The sequence below is a fragment of the Engystomops pustulosus genome, chromosome 1 (genome assembly GCF_040894005.1).
Source record: "Engystomops pustulosus chromosome 1, aEngPut4.maternal, whole genome shotgun sequence".
NCBI classification, from domain to species: domain Eukaryota; kingdom Metazoa; phylum Chordata; class Amphibia; order Anura; family Leptodactylidae; genus Engystomops; species Engystomops pustulosus.
Genome location: NC_092411.1, coordinates 237,659,094 through 237,675,676, shown reverse-complemented (window position 1 = coordinate 237,675,676; position 16,583 = coordinate 237,659,094). Strand labels below are relative to the sequence as shown.

The following is a 16,583-nucleotide window of genomic DNA, read 5'->3' as shown; positions in this document are numbered from 1 at the left end:
ATCGCCTGTCAACATAGACTGGCATACACAGCTAAGGACCCTCTGTCTACAGAGACTGACATACACGGCTAAGGACCCTCCGTTTACAGCTACTGGCATACACTGCCAGGAGAAATCAGCAGAATTTCCCAGTGGAGATGAACTACCGCTATACACATCCAAACGCCATAAATATCTAATAAATTAGGGTCACAAAAAGGTACCTCTTCTACATTAGAGGAAATCTACCATGAAAATCCATCATGATAAACCAGGGACACTTACATCCAGGCACCATGACTGTGGTAATCTTCCTATATTGTCTGTGGCCTCCTTCCTTCTAAAATAATCTTTTAAAATTTTGCTTATGGGTCACAAACTTGTGGTACTTCCTGTGTGAGTATATGTGTGTGAGATGGAAATACACCTTTAACCCCTTAACGACTTTGCACCTTCCTGACACGGCCTAATTTCTTCATTATGACATGTGTCACTATAAGTGGTTATAAGGTAGGAATGCTTTAACATATTCAGGTGATTTTGAGATTGTTTTTTGTAACATTTTTGTAAGATGTTATGAGGCTTAGAACTTTAGGAGCGATTTTGCATATTTTCACAATAAATGTAAAATCATACTTATGATGCACCTGCTCAGCTTTCAAGTCTTTGAGAGGCCTAAATAATAGTAAAACCCCATAAGTTAACCCATTTTAGAAATTACACCCTTCAACATATGTAAAACTACCTGTATGAGGTTTGTTAACCCTTTAATTGTTTCACATGGGTTAACAGAATAAAGTACAATTTTGAAATTTTTTTTTTGGCAAAATGAAGGCATATTTAAAAAAAAAAAAAAATTTTTTATAGCCAATAGGCCCCTGCTCCCTAGTATAGAGCCAATAGGCCCCTGCTCCCTAGTATAGAGCCAATAGGCCCCTGCTCCCTAGTATAGAGCCAATAGGCCCCTGCTCCCTAGTATATAGTCAGTGCCTATCCCCTTGTATATAGCCAGTGCCTGTCCCCTAGTATATAGCCAGTGCCTGTCCCCTTGTATATAGCCAGTGCCTGTCCCCTTGTATATAGCCAATGCCTGTCCCCTTGTATATAGCCAATGCCTGTCCCCTTGTATATAGCCATTGCCTGTCCCCTTGTATATAGCCATTGCCTGTCCCCTTGTATATAGCCAATGCCTGTCCCCTGCTCAGCCTTTAAAAAAAAACAATGAAAACCTCTGTACTTACCTTTACGACGCCCCCTGCAACCTCTCTTCTGTCTTCTGAAGCTCCGGCTCCGCTGCATATACCATGACATCAGCCACTTGCTGACATCATAGTGTGTGCCGATTGCAGTGCACAGCCTACGGTTGGGGAGGGGCATCAGAAAGGTACAGAGTTTTTTTTATTTCATAGACTCTAATATGAGCAGAGTTATAAACTCGGCTTATACAGTACCATATATGCTCGAGTATAAGACAACCCAGGTATAAGCTGGGAAAAAAAAACTGGGAAAACCTATTGACTCAACTATAAGTCGAGGGTGGGAAATGCAGTCACAGTCCCCTCAGTATATAGCCAGCCTCTGCCCCCTAGTATAAAACCAGTAGCCCCACGGCCCCAGTACATAGCCAGCAGTCCCCTTTTACATAGCCAGTGCCTTCACCTCAGTATATAGCCAGTGCCTGCCCCTCAGTATATAGCCACTGAATCCCCCCACCCCGAGCCCATATACAGCTAGCAGCCCCCTGCCCAGCCTAAAAAAAAACCCCCAAAAAGAACTGTACTCACCTTTCCGACATCCCCCATCGGTCTTCTGTCTTCAGCTTTGGCTTCCCTCGTGGTCCCGTTGCATACACCATGACGTCAGCTGCTTGCCGACATAATGGTGTGTGTGCCGCCATCGGCATGCACTATGATGTCAGCAAGCGGCTGACGTCATGGTATATGCGACAGGACCGCCAGGGGAGCCGAAGACAGCAGACCTGTGGGGGTGGCGGAAAGGTGAATACAGTGTTTAGTATAGGTCGGGTTTTTCAGCACATTTTTTCTCATTTGTTTTAGTATGGCCATCCTTTTGAAGGCATTTTCTGAGGCATAACTTTAGTATTTTTCGGTTGACAGAGCTGGTTAAGGACTTCTTTTGTGTGATGAGTTGTTCTTTTCAGTGGTACTATTTTGGCACACATAAAACTTTTTCTGATCACTTTTTACTGAAAAGATTTGTTGAAAAAAATATATATTTTTTGTGCAGGTTTTGGGTTTTTTTAAACGGCATTCATAGAGCGGGTCCAATAATTTTTCTGATGGGAATTGGTGGTGCTTGGGGGACTTTCCCCTTTATGTACTGTTATTTACTTTTATTTAAAAACTTTATTGTTTTAAAACTTTTCTTTTTTACAGGCTGGCTTCCTCTGATTGCTTGTTCAAACACACGCTGAGCTAACACACTACAAATTACAAATACATTGCAGCGTGTTATGTAGCTGGGAGCCGGTGCCAGAAGCAGGACGTAATAGTACGGCACGAGTCGGGAAGTTAGCTTGGCCCTTTCAGTACTATTACTTCCTGCATCTGGAAGGGGTTTAAAAGAAATGTGACACTACAGACACCCATCACCTTTTAAGCTTTTGGGAGCAGAGCCCTCACTCATATTGTTTCATATGACTATGTTTTTACTTGGTAATATCTTATTTTAATCTATTATGTCTAGTGTGATTGGGCTATAGAATTAAAGATTACTATTATTGTGAAAAGTTTTCCATAGTGGTGTTCGAAAAGTTCCTTAAAGTTACTCATACCGGATGAAACAGAGGCACACATGCATTCACATTGCTCCAGCCACTCCAATCAACACCCTATATTACTAAAATCTCACCCACCAGCAACAGGCATTGGTGGTGCTTCCTTTTAAATCTAGTAATGCTAGTTGTAAAAAAAAAAAATTTGCAACCAATGTCTGCTGTTACCACTATAATTATAAAGGTAAACAGATTCTGTAAACAATCAATGTTTGCTCAACTGAAGAACAACAGAATTGCCAATTACAATTAATAGCAGCAAGTTCTGCCCGCACAAGTTTATAACTTTTGAACACGGTTACTTATCAAAGCGATTCTGAGATTGTTTTTCCCCCCAAATGTTGTACTCAATTTTAGTGGTAAACGTTGGCTGTTTTTTTTTTTTTGTAAATAAACGTAAAACTTAAGAAAAAATGTTTTTTGAAACATTTTTGCCATTTCTGAAATTCTAAATCATAGCATTTTCAGGCAGATAGATTTACCACCTAAATAAGTTGCTGAATAACATTTCCCATATGTGTACTCTACATTTTCATCATTTTTGAAATGTCTGGATAATTTATTTTGATGTCATGCGGCTTCCAAATCAAATATCGATTTTCAGAATTGACTATTTTGGGGATAAATACGGTTTTGAATGAAATTTTACATATCAAAAACCCCCCTATATAAATCAACCCGTTTTCAAATCTGCACCCCTCAAACTATCAGAAACAGTTTTTAGGAAGATTGTTAAGCCCTTGAAATCTTCATAGTAATTGAATCAAAATGGAGGTGACATTTAGAATGGTCAAATTTTGTTGGTTATACGTTCATTTAGCCCCAAAATTTCCAAATTTCCAAAAGATAAAACACATCCTAAAATTTGTTATGCAATTTCTCCCAAGTACAGGCGGTGGAAGCTTTACCATAGTCCCAGGGAGCAATGATCAGCTATAAGGAGTCTGTAATGAAGCTTTATTGATCATTCTTGGTCCAATTACAGCAAAAATTTTGAAACTCCAATTGTCACTGGGGCAAAAGAAAAACATTTGTCTAGAACTTCAATTATAAAATATACAGTTTCGACTTACATACAAATTCAACTTAAAGGGAACCTGTCACCAGGAGACCCATTTTTAGCACTCCCCCAGTCCCCACAGAGCATAGTACATACACTGCCAAAGTGTTTTTGTATTAAAAATTGGTTTTACAGAAAAATAGATGTGATATTGCACCTTTCATTAGCATGTGCTGTGTGACTAGGCAGTTGCCAAATGGGAGGGGCTTGGGAAACTGCTCCTCCATGTGACCTTTTCAAATATATGAGAACACCCATCACTTGGCTTAGCGACGCCCCCTGCTCCTCTACAGCCAATCCCGAGTGTAGGGAGTTATTCATATATTTGAAAAGGTCACAAGTTTCTCAAGGGTGGGGGGGGGGGGAAACTGCTCCTTTCCAGCCCCTCCCATTGGGCAACTGCCCAGTCACACAGCAGATGCTAATGAAAGGTACAATGTAACATATCTTTTATTCTGTAAAACCAATTTTTTATACAAAAACACTTTGGCAGCGTATGTACTATGCTTTGTGGGGACTGGGGGAGTGCTAAAAATGGGTCTCCTGGTGACATGTTCCCTTTAAGAACAAACCTCCGGACCCTATCTTGTATGTAACCCTGGGACTGCCTGTACAATGACCCCCCATGTGGTCGTTACTTGTTTTATGGGCGCACAGCGAGGCGCAGGAAGGGAAGGAGCGCCCTGCAGCTGACAGGATTTTACTTTCCTCATTGGCCCCTTTTGACCAATGGCTATAAAATTGGGGCCATGTGACGAGATGCTTTTTCCAGTGTTAGCATTTTGGGGTTGGTATCCCCTATTGTTGAAAATTTATGAACTTTATTTAAAAGGCAGGAGTAGAAAAGCATCAATTCTGTACTGGATTTTTTACTTATTTTTTTGGTGTTCACCGTATAGCCTAACAATCATGTTATGTTTATTCTATGAGTTGAAACGATTACGGAGATACTAGACCTGAATATTTTTTCTTAAGTTTTACTAAATTTGCCATATAAAACCCTAATGTGGGGAAAAAATCTATCATTTTTGCATTGCAGTCTTCAAGTGGCATAACATTTTTCCTTTTTTGGCTAAAGAGCTGCTTGATGACTTCTTTTTTGGGGCATGTTGTACTTTGCAACAGTATCATTCTGGAGTACAATTGTTTTTTTGATCACTTTTTATCGCATTTTTGTGTGATTAAATATGTAAAAATCATAATTTTTGGCGTTTTTTTTTAACGGTGTTCATCGTACGGGTTCAATAATTATTTAATTTTATTCTACGGATTGTTATGGACGCAGTGATACTATATATATGGGGTTTGTGCTATGATTTAGACTTTTTTAGCGCTATATGCCTCTATATGTTATGGGGCTTATGGACATTTTTATTGATTACTTTATTTATTGAAAAACATTTTTTTATTTACTCTTACTATTTCCACCATGGGACATGAACAAGCAGCCATCTGATTGCGAGTTCATGATAATACTCTTCAATACTGATGTATTGCAGGGTATTAGCAGTCAGCCCATGCACATACATAGGCTGACATTGTGCCTTTAAGATGACGCCATCTTTCAGGCAGTGCCATAGCAATGATCTACGCCCCCTGAAAACGGCTTGGGGGGGGGGGGGATAAAGGGGGTCGATCGTTGGGGAAATACCCCCCAAAGGCAAGTTAAATGATGTGGTCGCGCTGACCGCGGCATTTAACGGGTTAAACACCCACTCCGACCATGGGCGTTACCCGGGGATTTCAGCGGTAGATTACCACTGACACCCCGCGACCCCCGATGCCGGCACGGCTCCGGTGCAGAGCCGAACCAGCATCGGCTCAGCAGCATCCTGGTACTGCACCAAGCGCTAATCACGGGAGCACATGCAGTACTAGTACGGCACAGAGCGCTAAGGGGTTAAAAAATAAAAAACACAGGTTTGTACACAAATAACAGGGTCACAAGCTTTACACTATGCCATATTAATGCAGGAAGTAGTCACTGGAAGTCCTGAGTAAGCAGGGGAGATCAGATCACAGAGGGGCAAAGAAAGCTGCTTAGGCTCACTAGTATAATTATAAAAGTTGATTTTAGAAGGAAGGAGGCCATAGATAACAAATATAAGAAGATAACCACAGTCACCGTGTCTGGATCTATCAGTAAGTGTCCCTGGCTTATCATGATGGATTTTGATTGCAGATTTTTCCTTTAAAAAGGGACTTTCCCACAAAGGCAAGTTAGGCCCTACCCACAGGATAGGGCCTAACTTGCTGATCAGTGGGGATCTCTAATGGAGCAAATGGACGGGCATGAACGTTCTGCTCCATTTATCTCTATTGATAGGGCCTAACCTGCCTTCGTGGGAAAACCCCTTTAAGGGGAAAACAACAGTATTCTGACCTCCATGCAAACCAAGCTCCACCCACCATCAGCACCGGCTCTCTAGCCGCCTTAGACTGGGAGGGCTGACGTCAACTGCTACCTCATAGGGGAGGCCATTGTAATTGGGCAGATTTAAGCATCAGCTGACAAGACCATTTTACATTGCTTTACAACCAGCCATTATACCATTACTGGTAAAAAGGCTTTGGCACCGCCCCTACCCCTACCAGAGATGGAATATGTACATACAGTAGATGCTATCCATTAATAATAAATAATTGAATACAAGCACAACACAGAATAATATTTTTCAGGATGAAATTTTGGCTAAGTTGTAGCCAGCATTTGCAGTGTAACTGTAGAGATGATGATAATTTATCCTGCACCCTGGAACGGATGTCTGATCGCCAGACGCTTGTATTTTCACACCAATCACAATATTACGCTAAAACGGAATTAGACTAAACACCGACTATTCGTTTGACATACATTCTCAGAGAGACAGCAAACTGCTCCACACAGCTCCGTACAAACAGGAAGCTGACCTCCATATTTGCAACAATGTGTATAAACAAATCCTGTTCACTCCGCAAAGAGGAAACCGACTATTTCTTTTGGTTACACTGTAAACGTCAAACAGATGAGATTCCTCAGGACGGCCGCGCTCTGCAATGGAGAGGCACGAGGAATGTCACTTGTGTAATCTCATGAACCCAGGCAGAGAGGAAGTGAGGTTACAGTGGGAAAGGTGAGCATAACACTGCGTGGCACATTTAACCCATTACCCACCACGCATAAGCGGAGGTCTATGTAACCATTATAAGGCACATAACAGCTGAGTGTCATGGCCACAAGCATAAGGGCTTACAGAAAAGTGGGTGAATTGTCACATGGGGGCTAAATATTTGATTGTTAGGGGCATTATATGTTGTTGGGTCACATAAAAGTCTTGTGTATATGGGATACAAGAGAGAATTATACAGAGGGAGCCATAGGAAGGGGGTATCATAATATGTGGTGCATTATACCATGTCAAAATCCTAAGGGTTGGAGCAAGAAGCAGGGAAAATGGCATCACTTTGTGCATAAGAGGACCACATCTCAAAGCAAACCGGTCACCAGGAATTTCATTTTTAGCTTGTGACAGGTTCCAATAGCCTTTGCTCTGGTGATGTTAAAGATACCTTTTTCAGCATTCTGAATGATTTCAGTACTTTATATAAGTTTAATTCACATTACCTGGTTCCCTGCCAGCAGCGTGTGGTCCCGGAACTGCAGTCTGTGTATGCCTGTATCAGTCTCCTCTCCTTCTCATCCAACTCCCTCCCAACTTCCTGTGCATTGAGCAGACAAGGAGAGGAAGAATATATGAGGAGATACAGGTACACACAGGCTGCAGCTGCCCCTCCCCCGGGACTCACTAAATGCTGCTGGCATAGAATGTATAAATGTATAAAGCATATACAAATATATAAAGTACTGAAATATTTAAAAATGCCTTCATCAGCATTCTGAATCATCGGAATAGCATGGGCTATTGGAACCTGTCACCAGCTAAAAATTAAGATCCTGGTGACAGGTTCCCTTTAAGATCCTTCTTTCTCTACCTCAAAAGTTATGCAACACTAGGGCCATTTATGACAAGATGTCTGGCTGAATACATTCAACAGCAATTGCTACTGACCCTCATTACACATTTAATAAAGGCTGCATGTATTCTCAATAGGGAGAGGGGATTGTAGCTGTACTCCTGATCTGACTGCCAATGCAACAATGTGGTAAAATGCACAATAGGGGCAATATATATCAATAAGCAAAAAGTCACTCCCACCCTGTACTAGGGGTCTTACGCTATGATGATCATTCATGTATGTTCTTGTTTATATGTAGTGTTTCAGACGAATGGAATTAATCTGTGTACATTATGCAGTACCTTTCCATGCAATATACCCAAAACCTATTTATTATCTGTCATTGTGGTCTGATTAACCTTTGTCAAGCCTTGACCTTCCGGCCAAGAGACTAATAAGCTTTTATATCATTGCAGATATTTTTATAATAAATTACCATTAAGTGTATTGTTCCATTTTTCATGTCATTAACATTGAACTGGGAGCCTTCACTAATAAGTGGAGAGTGTATTCTATAAAACGTATATTAATTATTCCGAATGATTAGAAAAATCATTTTATCCCCACTTTCGAGTAGGGAAAGAACAAAAATTGTCATTACCCACATAACTATTAATAAAGCTCTGGCTTTTTAAAAATAAGGAACATGATTATATATTATACAACATAGGGATGTCCTCTCCTGATACTCTTCATGGTCAGCGACTGGGAAGAAATGGCTTATTGAGATACAGGATCTCTGAAAACTCTGCTGTAAAAGACAATTCCAGGAAAATCTGAAACCCTGCTCATGCCAACAGTAGGATTCCCTGCTAGTGTGTTTAGGCAAACCACATGTCTCACTTTTTTGCTGTCACTTTCAAGCAATGAAGTCTGAAAGATCAGTTTTGTCTTTTAAGTCTAAAGGCTGGAGCTACAGGCGTGGGTTTGATATCATGTGACAGGTTTGTTTTTGCTAAATTAAAATATAGACCTCAGGACCCATATAAAGTGTGCACTAGGAGGGAAAAAAAATCATAGATACAATACCATATACCCAGACCATGCAATTCTGGGACCTGCCTGAAAAAAAAAAATTGTCAACCTGTCACTAGATTTTACCAATAGTGATTTGTAACACATGTGCACCTCAAGGTCCTTCCTGGCTCCCTTCCTCTTCACATTGTACACAGCAGACTTCAGATACAATTCAACTAATACATTCGGAAGTTCTATGACTCTGCCATAGTAAGCCACATTACTGGCGAGAAAGACAGGGACAGAGAATCCAGGGATTTGTGGATTGGTGCCAGCAAAACCACCTAAGGATAAATGCTGGGAAGACCAAGGAGATGGTGGTGGACTTTCATAAGCACTGTCCTCCTTCTCAACCAAACATTGAGGCAGTGAAGTCCTATAAGTACTTGGGTGTCTTCCTCAACAATAAACTGGAGTGGGCAGAGAACATAAATGCACTTCACAGGAGGGGTCAGAGCAGGCTACACCTGCTGAGGACTTTTGGAGTGCATGGGCTACTTTTTAAGACCTTCCTTAACCCTGTAGTGGCATCAGCCATCTCTCCTTGGGTGTAGTCCATTGGGGAAGCAGCATCTCAGCTAAGGAGAGGAGGAGACTCGACAAACTGATTAGGAAAGCCAGCTCTGTCCTGGGGGGTCCTCTTCACACAATGCAGGTGGTAGCTGAGAGGAGGATACTGTGTTTTTATGATTCTTTTTCCTTTTTGTTCCATTATCTCTAATATTATTGTTGTATTTGTTTTGCTTCGCAACGTATAAGACATTGTTATTTTCTGGACGAGTTGTACTTCCAAATACCCCATTTAATATTCAATTAAATGTACTGGGGAAGTTAGAAAAAAAAAATTCTAATAAAGTGCATATAAAAAAAATGCAGCTTTCATTGTGCTCTCCAAATTACACATCCACTTTATTCTTTGGGTTAGTCCCATCACAGAGATATCAAAATAGTATAGTTTTTTTTCATGATTAATACCATTAAAAAAAATAATTAACTTGGGGGGGAAAAAATCTTCACGTGCCATATTCTGACACCCATAACTTTTTTTTATATTTTGGCATTTGCTGCAAAAAAGCTTACATTCTCATTGGTATGTTAGGCACTTTACAGAGAAGAGGGGAGACCTCCTCTATTCATTGTAACAACCAAGACATCACTGAGGGGCTTTGGAAACATCCCCCAGAGCCCTGGAGCTCATTAGCATAATTTTAAATGTTGATTCTATTACGGCAGGAGGCATGGATAACAAATATAAGAAGATTACCACAGTTACGGTGCCTGGATCTACAAGCAAGTGTTCCTGGTTTATCCATGCTTGATTTTGATGGTAGATTTTTTTTTAAATGCCAGCTGGTCTGATTGCTCATACTATATATGGCAATTCCACTATATTGTTGTATATACAGTATATGCAAAAATACCTATATATTGCAAAATTATTTGCCTGGAAGTCTTTGAGAGGCTCCTTAAAGTCAAACAAACAATTGCGCCTCCCTGAAGACAGCAGCTGTCAGCAAACTCTAAAGAACCTACATAAAGCCTTAATCACAATGTGCCGTAATATAGTTAAAGAAGTTGGCTACCAATAAGAAACATTACCAGGGATATGATTTAACAATGGCATAGGCCACCATCATTCCCTAGAAGGTAGCAGCACATCATATCAGCGGTCATGTGACCCACAACTCCAGTGGACTACAGAGAAACCTTACTAAGGCAAGTATTATTTGGGTAACCCTATAAGGGTCTTATCCTTAACTGTTTTAAGTTTCTTATTAGTTGCCAACTCCTTCAAATCCTTATACCAACCATAATATTGGATAGAAGAGCTTTACTTTTGATACTCTGTTACCAGTTGGGATTGGGGTGGGTCTTACAGTGCCAGTAGGTGTAGGATAGGAGCTTCAACCTGGTTGAAGCTCGTATATATGGTTGGTATATATAAGAAAACCCAGTCAAAAACATAACTATGTGGGATAATCTTTCTTAAATAACCAGAAGGTGTAGGATACACACCCCTTTGATAAAGGAATGGCAGCACCAGCTGTCAATTTATTAATAGTGTTCTAGAAATGGCACAGATTTCTAAGAAATGATGCTCCACATATACAAGAATTCACTAAATTAGACAAGTCAGAAGAGCTTGCCAAATATACACAAGTATAAGCCGATCCAAGTATAAGCCAAGACCCCTAATTTTACCACCAAAAACTGGGAAAACCCATTGACTCGAGTATAAGCCGAGGGTGGGAAAGGCATTGTTCACAGCCTCCCAGTATACAGCCAGCCAGCCCGCCCCCATGTTGCATACAGCCAGCCAGCCCGCCCCCATGTTGCATACAGCCAGCCAGCCCGCCCCCATGTTGCATACAGCCAGCCAGCCCCCATGTTGCATACAGCCAGCCAGCCCCCATGTTGCATACAGCCAGCCAGCCCCCATGTTGCATACAGCCAGCCAGCCCCCATGTTGCATACAGCCAGCCAGCCCCCATGTTGCATACAGCCAGCCAGCCCCCATGTTGCATACAGCCAGCCCCCATGTTGCATACAGCCAGCCAGCCAGCCCCCATGTTGCATACAGCCAGCCAGCCAGCCCCCATGTTGCATACAGCCAGCCAGCCAGCCCCCATGTTGCATACAGCCAGCCAGCCCCCATGTAGTATACAGCCAGCCAGCCCCCATGTAGTATACAGCCAGCTTGCCCCCAGTAGTATATAGCCAGCCTGCCCCCATATAGTATACAGCCAGGCCCCATGTTGCATACAGCCAGCCAGCCCCCATGTAGTATACAGCCAGCCAGCCCCCATGTAGAATACAGCCAGCCCCCATGTTGTATACAGCACATAAAAAAAAACAAACTGAGATGCTCAGTTTCGGGTGGTCCCGTTGCCCGGCGCGGCTCCCCAATGTTCCGATCCCTGCGGCTGCTCTTCTGCTGTATGCCGGCAGAGACGCCTCCACGTGATCTGCCGGCCAGCACATGTATGACATCATCAGTGGCAACATCGCTACATCATAGTGTGCGCCAGCCGGCAGATCACATGGACACGAACCTGCCGGCTAATACAGAATAAAGAAGAAAGAAGAGGAGACATGCTTGGGGGGGGGGGGGGGGGGGGATGCTGCATCATCTTTTTCAAAATCACAGATTAATGGCATGTCTTGCCAAGATGAGAACAATCCTTGCAAAAACTGCAGAACTCTTCAAGACATAGCATATGCCCTAAGTTCCACTGCCCTTAAAGTGGGTTTGCCTGTGAAAGAAAGTTCTCAAATTTTAATCCCCTAGCGATAATCATTTTTAACCCTCTTACGTTACAATTTTACTTTGTTAAATTGCTGTTTTAGCGCCTATCACTCAGTGATGGTCATTGTACAATTCCAGAGTGTGGGCAGGGACTACTCTGTGTCCTGCACTGGTTGTATGCGCCAGCATCAGGACCCGAAGCTGAGCTGGGCCAGGAAAGGTAGAGGACCCTAGAGCAGTACAGTACAGCTGTATTTACCATTGCTGGGTCTTCTCCTGATCCTCTGTGTACATGTGAGGACTTCTCACCGCTACCTGGCCTCCTGCACCAATGATCTGCCACCAGTTATTGAGATGCTCATTGGACTCTAACTGTCAGCAGGGCGCAGATCACTAATAATGGCTTGACAGGCCGCATGTGGCCTTTTAGCAAATGTTGTGCATCCTCTTCTAGCCTTTTTTTGGAGATGAATGTGCGAGTAGTGAAGCTCCTCTGCTACAGATCAGAGGAAGAAGAACTAGTAAGGCACGCCTGCATTTTTTCAACACTGCAAGAGTGACCAAAAAAACAGGACTGTGGAGTCAGGGTCATGGAGTCAGAGTTGGTGACAGTTTGGTGTCGGAACCGACATTAGGGGAATTTAGGAGTCAGAAGTTTGGTTAATGTCTCCACAGCCCTGACAGATGACACTTGGCATCAGTATTTTTCCCCAAAAAATCAAACAGAACATGAATGTAAATAACGTTTCACTGCATGTAGCTTAACAACGCAGCAATGATTGAACAATGTCAACAGGACCCCCCCCCCCCCCCCAAAGAGCAACAACCAAAAGTCACTTTAAACATTTTATGGAGGAATAACAGAGGAACGACCTAATGTGGAATTATAAGAAAATGTGCTCCGAAATTGTAATTTTATTGGTAATACAAGTACTAACTAAGTAGTGAATATAATAGCAGAATCCCGTCTCATTTTTTAAAATTCACTTTTTGCCTGAATTATGCTCCATTATTAAAACCGTTTGTCCTGATGTATCCATGTATATATGGGAAGTTCACTTTATGTTGACAAAGACAACCATGAGATCTCTGTATATTTCCCCTGGTGCAATGCTGTGCAACAGACAAAACTTTGAGATAATTCAGCGCTGCCTGTGACTAGTTCTACCATAAGAACAGTGCCGGACCGAGGAATCGCAGCAAGAAGATGTCTATTTCATAGATCCAGTGCTAGCACAAAGGGACCTTCTAGGCCCACAGTGACTGAGCTAAAATGGAGAATGACTCAGAGCTGGAGGGGAGTAGCTGAGGTCGGGGTCAAGGTCACATGGCTCTGCCACTTAGATATACATCTACTGTTCAGCAGAGGTCGCCTTCTCCAGATCTGCTCAATCCTTTCATATTTCTGTCTTCAAAGCAAAAAACTAAAATAGCAAAACATCTCCAGTGTGATTAACCTATTCAGGGATAGCACCAGACGCTGCAGACCTTGGTCTGACCTGTGACAAAGAGCTTGCAATCCATACTGTATACAGCACACAAACACCTACATGCAGAAAGGACAGATAATGCAGAACTTTTCTCCTAAAACTGCCATAAAAGAGCATAAATAAAGAATATCTTTGTGTCCTCCGCAGGTTATGCCCAGACCGCTGCACTTTAATTAACCCTCTGGAGCAAAGCCTTGTGCACTACATAATCCTGCGCTCTGTGCCAGGTCCTCTAGTGGGCACATTAGGGAAAAAGATCTTCTTTTATAAAGGGGCATTGCAAATTGACCTGGCAGAAAGCCAAGCACAAGCCAGCGGAGGAGATATGTTTTATATTATTATCTGTTATATAGCGCCAACCTATTCCAGCGACAAAGCAGACAATGTACACGACGTGACGGTGGAGAGGCAATAGATGCCGGCGAGATCTCCCTCTATCCCTCTGTGTGTCGGAGACATGCATACATATATTTATGTTATGGATATTGATCGGGATCTGTCTGCAGAGAGCAAATGGCTGCAAATGGAGAGCAACAACCTGACCCCTCCCTCCCTTCCCCCAACCTTGTGAACTTCAGGTGACCGACTGTGGCTTACATACACAGGCAGGGAGAAGCAGACATGTACACATCCTCAGCTGAACCAGGGCACAGCGGGTAAACAAGGGCCCTCCTCTGCCCAGCCCAGTATCATTTAACCCTTGCACCCTGTGTGCCAGACCTGGGTACTATCTGCACACCACATCAAAAATTATTAATACGAGATGCTGCAGACCCTGGCATGGATCACCATCTATACAACCCCATAAAGTGGCAGGAATTGTGCCCTCACCTTCAATCTGAGCCTCCCTGACTGGTCAGAAGACATCATCAGCAGAGACAGAGAGAACTGAGAATATCAATAGGGCATCTCCTGTGCCCATCATATGCCCATCAGGTGGCACTTGCTCTTTCTACATTGGACGTGCAGGGTAAAACACCCCTATGCAGGTGCCCATGACATAAGGGGTCAGATGTCTTTTATATCCTTCTCATGAGATAAACATATAGATACATTGTATCAAGGTCCAGGTCACAAGGTCACAGCGGAAGACACCACTATGCCCAGGGTCACACACTCTGCCATCTTTAAGTTGCCCAGAGCCTTAGAAAAGTTGCACAATCCTACAGGCTGCAGACAGGGAAGGAAAAGTTGCAGTCAGGCTGGTAGGAGAGGATTGCAGTGCTGGCACAGGCGGGCACAGCCAAACACAGGCTAGGAGGGCACAGACGGGCACAGGCTAGGAGGGCACAGTGTGGCACAGGCTAGGAGGGCACAGGCAGGCACAGGCTAGGAGGGCACAGGCAGGCACAGGCTAGGAGGGCACAGGCAGGCACAGGCTAGGAGGGCACAGGCAGGCACAGGCTAGGAGGGCACAGGCAGGCACAGGCTAGGAGGGCACAGTGTGGCACAGGCTAGGAGGGCACAGTGTGGCACAGGCTAGGAGGGCACAGTGTGGCACAGGCTAGGAGGGCACAGTGTGGCACAGGCTAGGAGGGCACAGTGTGGCACAGGCTAGGAGGGCACAGTGTGGCACAGGCTAGGAGGGCACAGGCAGGCACAAGCTAGGAGGGCACAGACAGGCACAAGCTAGGCAGGCACAAGCTAGGAGGGCACAGGCAGGCACAGGAGGGGCTCTTGTGACCCTGTGCCCAGGCTGCAGCCCCCGGCCAGGGATTCCTATACACAGACACCCCCTCTTCTCCCTCCTGTGCTCGGCCAGCTCCTCCTCAGCCTCTCCCTCCCTCCCCCTTGCATCTGCTGCTGCTTCTCCTCCCGGGGCCGCCAGGCTCAGCAGCCGGAGCTGGCCGCAACCTTTACCCGGGGACAGAGCCCTATTGATAGTGTCCGGCCGGGGAGGCGGCGGGGCAGGGGGCACGGTGGGGGTGAAGGCCGCGGCCCGGGGGGAGGAGGGGGTCGCTGCGCACACACATCACCCACACACTATTCTGAATAAAATGATGAAATAAATAGCACAGGACTGCTGCTCTCCCGCACAACATGGCTGCCCCGCTCAGCCCTCACACCGCGCACATAACCCGCGTCCCTGCGGTCACCTCTGCTGTAACCCTAAGCGGGCAGCGGCACATCCCCGGCAGGCACTTACGTGTAGGCAGGCGCTTGGGCTGCTCCTGCTTCCTCCTGGGCATTGTGTCCCCTCACAGCGTGTGCTCGGCAGTGCAGAGAGCCGGGGGGATGTCGGCGTCCATCACATTCTCCTCCTCGGTGCACAGGAGAGGATGAGGCTCCTGCGGGCTCCGGGAGTCAGGGCGCTCGGTCGCTGCACCTGGCTTGTCCTCCCCTTCACCTCCCTCCCCCAGTCGTAATAAATATTCCTCAATGGATCTAGTGCTGATCTATACGTGTGTGTGGTGTGTATGGAGGGGCGACATGATGCTGCTGTGTCTATGGCTGCTCCCTGTGTGTCTTCAAGCCCCTAACACTAGTGCAAGGATCAAAGGGCAGCAGTGGCGGCGGCGGAGCACACACATAGCCGCACACACATGGAGGGGCAGCCTCCCAGCCTCAGACATACAGCAGACAAGCTCACAGCCAAGGCTGGGTCACAGTGCAGAGCTGCCCTAGGCGCTCTCCTCCTCCTCCCCTTGCACTTTGCACACCCTGCTCCCCTTCAGCTCCTGGAGGGAGGAGGTAGACATGTGCAGGGACTGCAGTAAAACACTCTTAAGGTTAATGCCATTCACAAAGCACTGCTCCAGGCTGCACAAAAAACTTCTATCCCCAGCACTGGGTACAAGAGGGGTCACCGGGGAGGACACCATGGATGGATGGATGGATGATGGAGCATCTGGAAAACACAGACATCCACTGCAGTGGGGAAAGCCCATCATATTATCTATAGATATTAGTCAGGGAAACACCTGTTGTGCACAGCATTGATGTCCTTTGTCTCTGTCATTTATTAACCTCTTCATGACAGAGACGCAAAGATCCCCCACC

At 44.5% G+C, this 16,583-nt stretch overlaps 1 protein-coding gene across 4 annotated transcripts in view; it reads right to left on the bottom strand.

The window, feature by feature from the left end:
- ZNF827 (zinc finger protein 827) overlaps positions 1–16,256 on the bottom strand; it is an 89,572-nt gene extending 73,316 nt beyond the window's left edge. For 2 of the 4 annotated variants that reach the window (XM_072121782.1, XM_072121790.1), the window contains exon 1: positions 15,730–16,256. In XM_072121782.1, the coding sequence (XP_071977883.1) occupies positions 15,730–15,772 (43 nt within the window). In that variant the 5' untranslated portion in view covers positions 15,773–16,256. The remainder of the gene's footprint in view (positions 1–15,729) is intronic. The other 2 variants (XM_072121799.1, XM_072121808.1) reach the window with 1 other exon arrangement.
- Between the last annotated feature and the right edge of the window lie 327 nt (positions 16,257–16,583).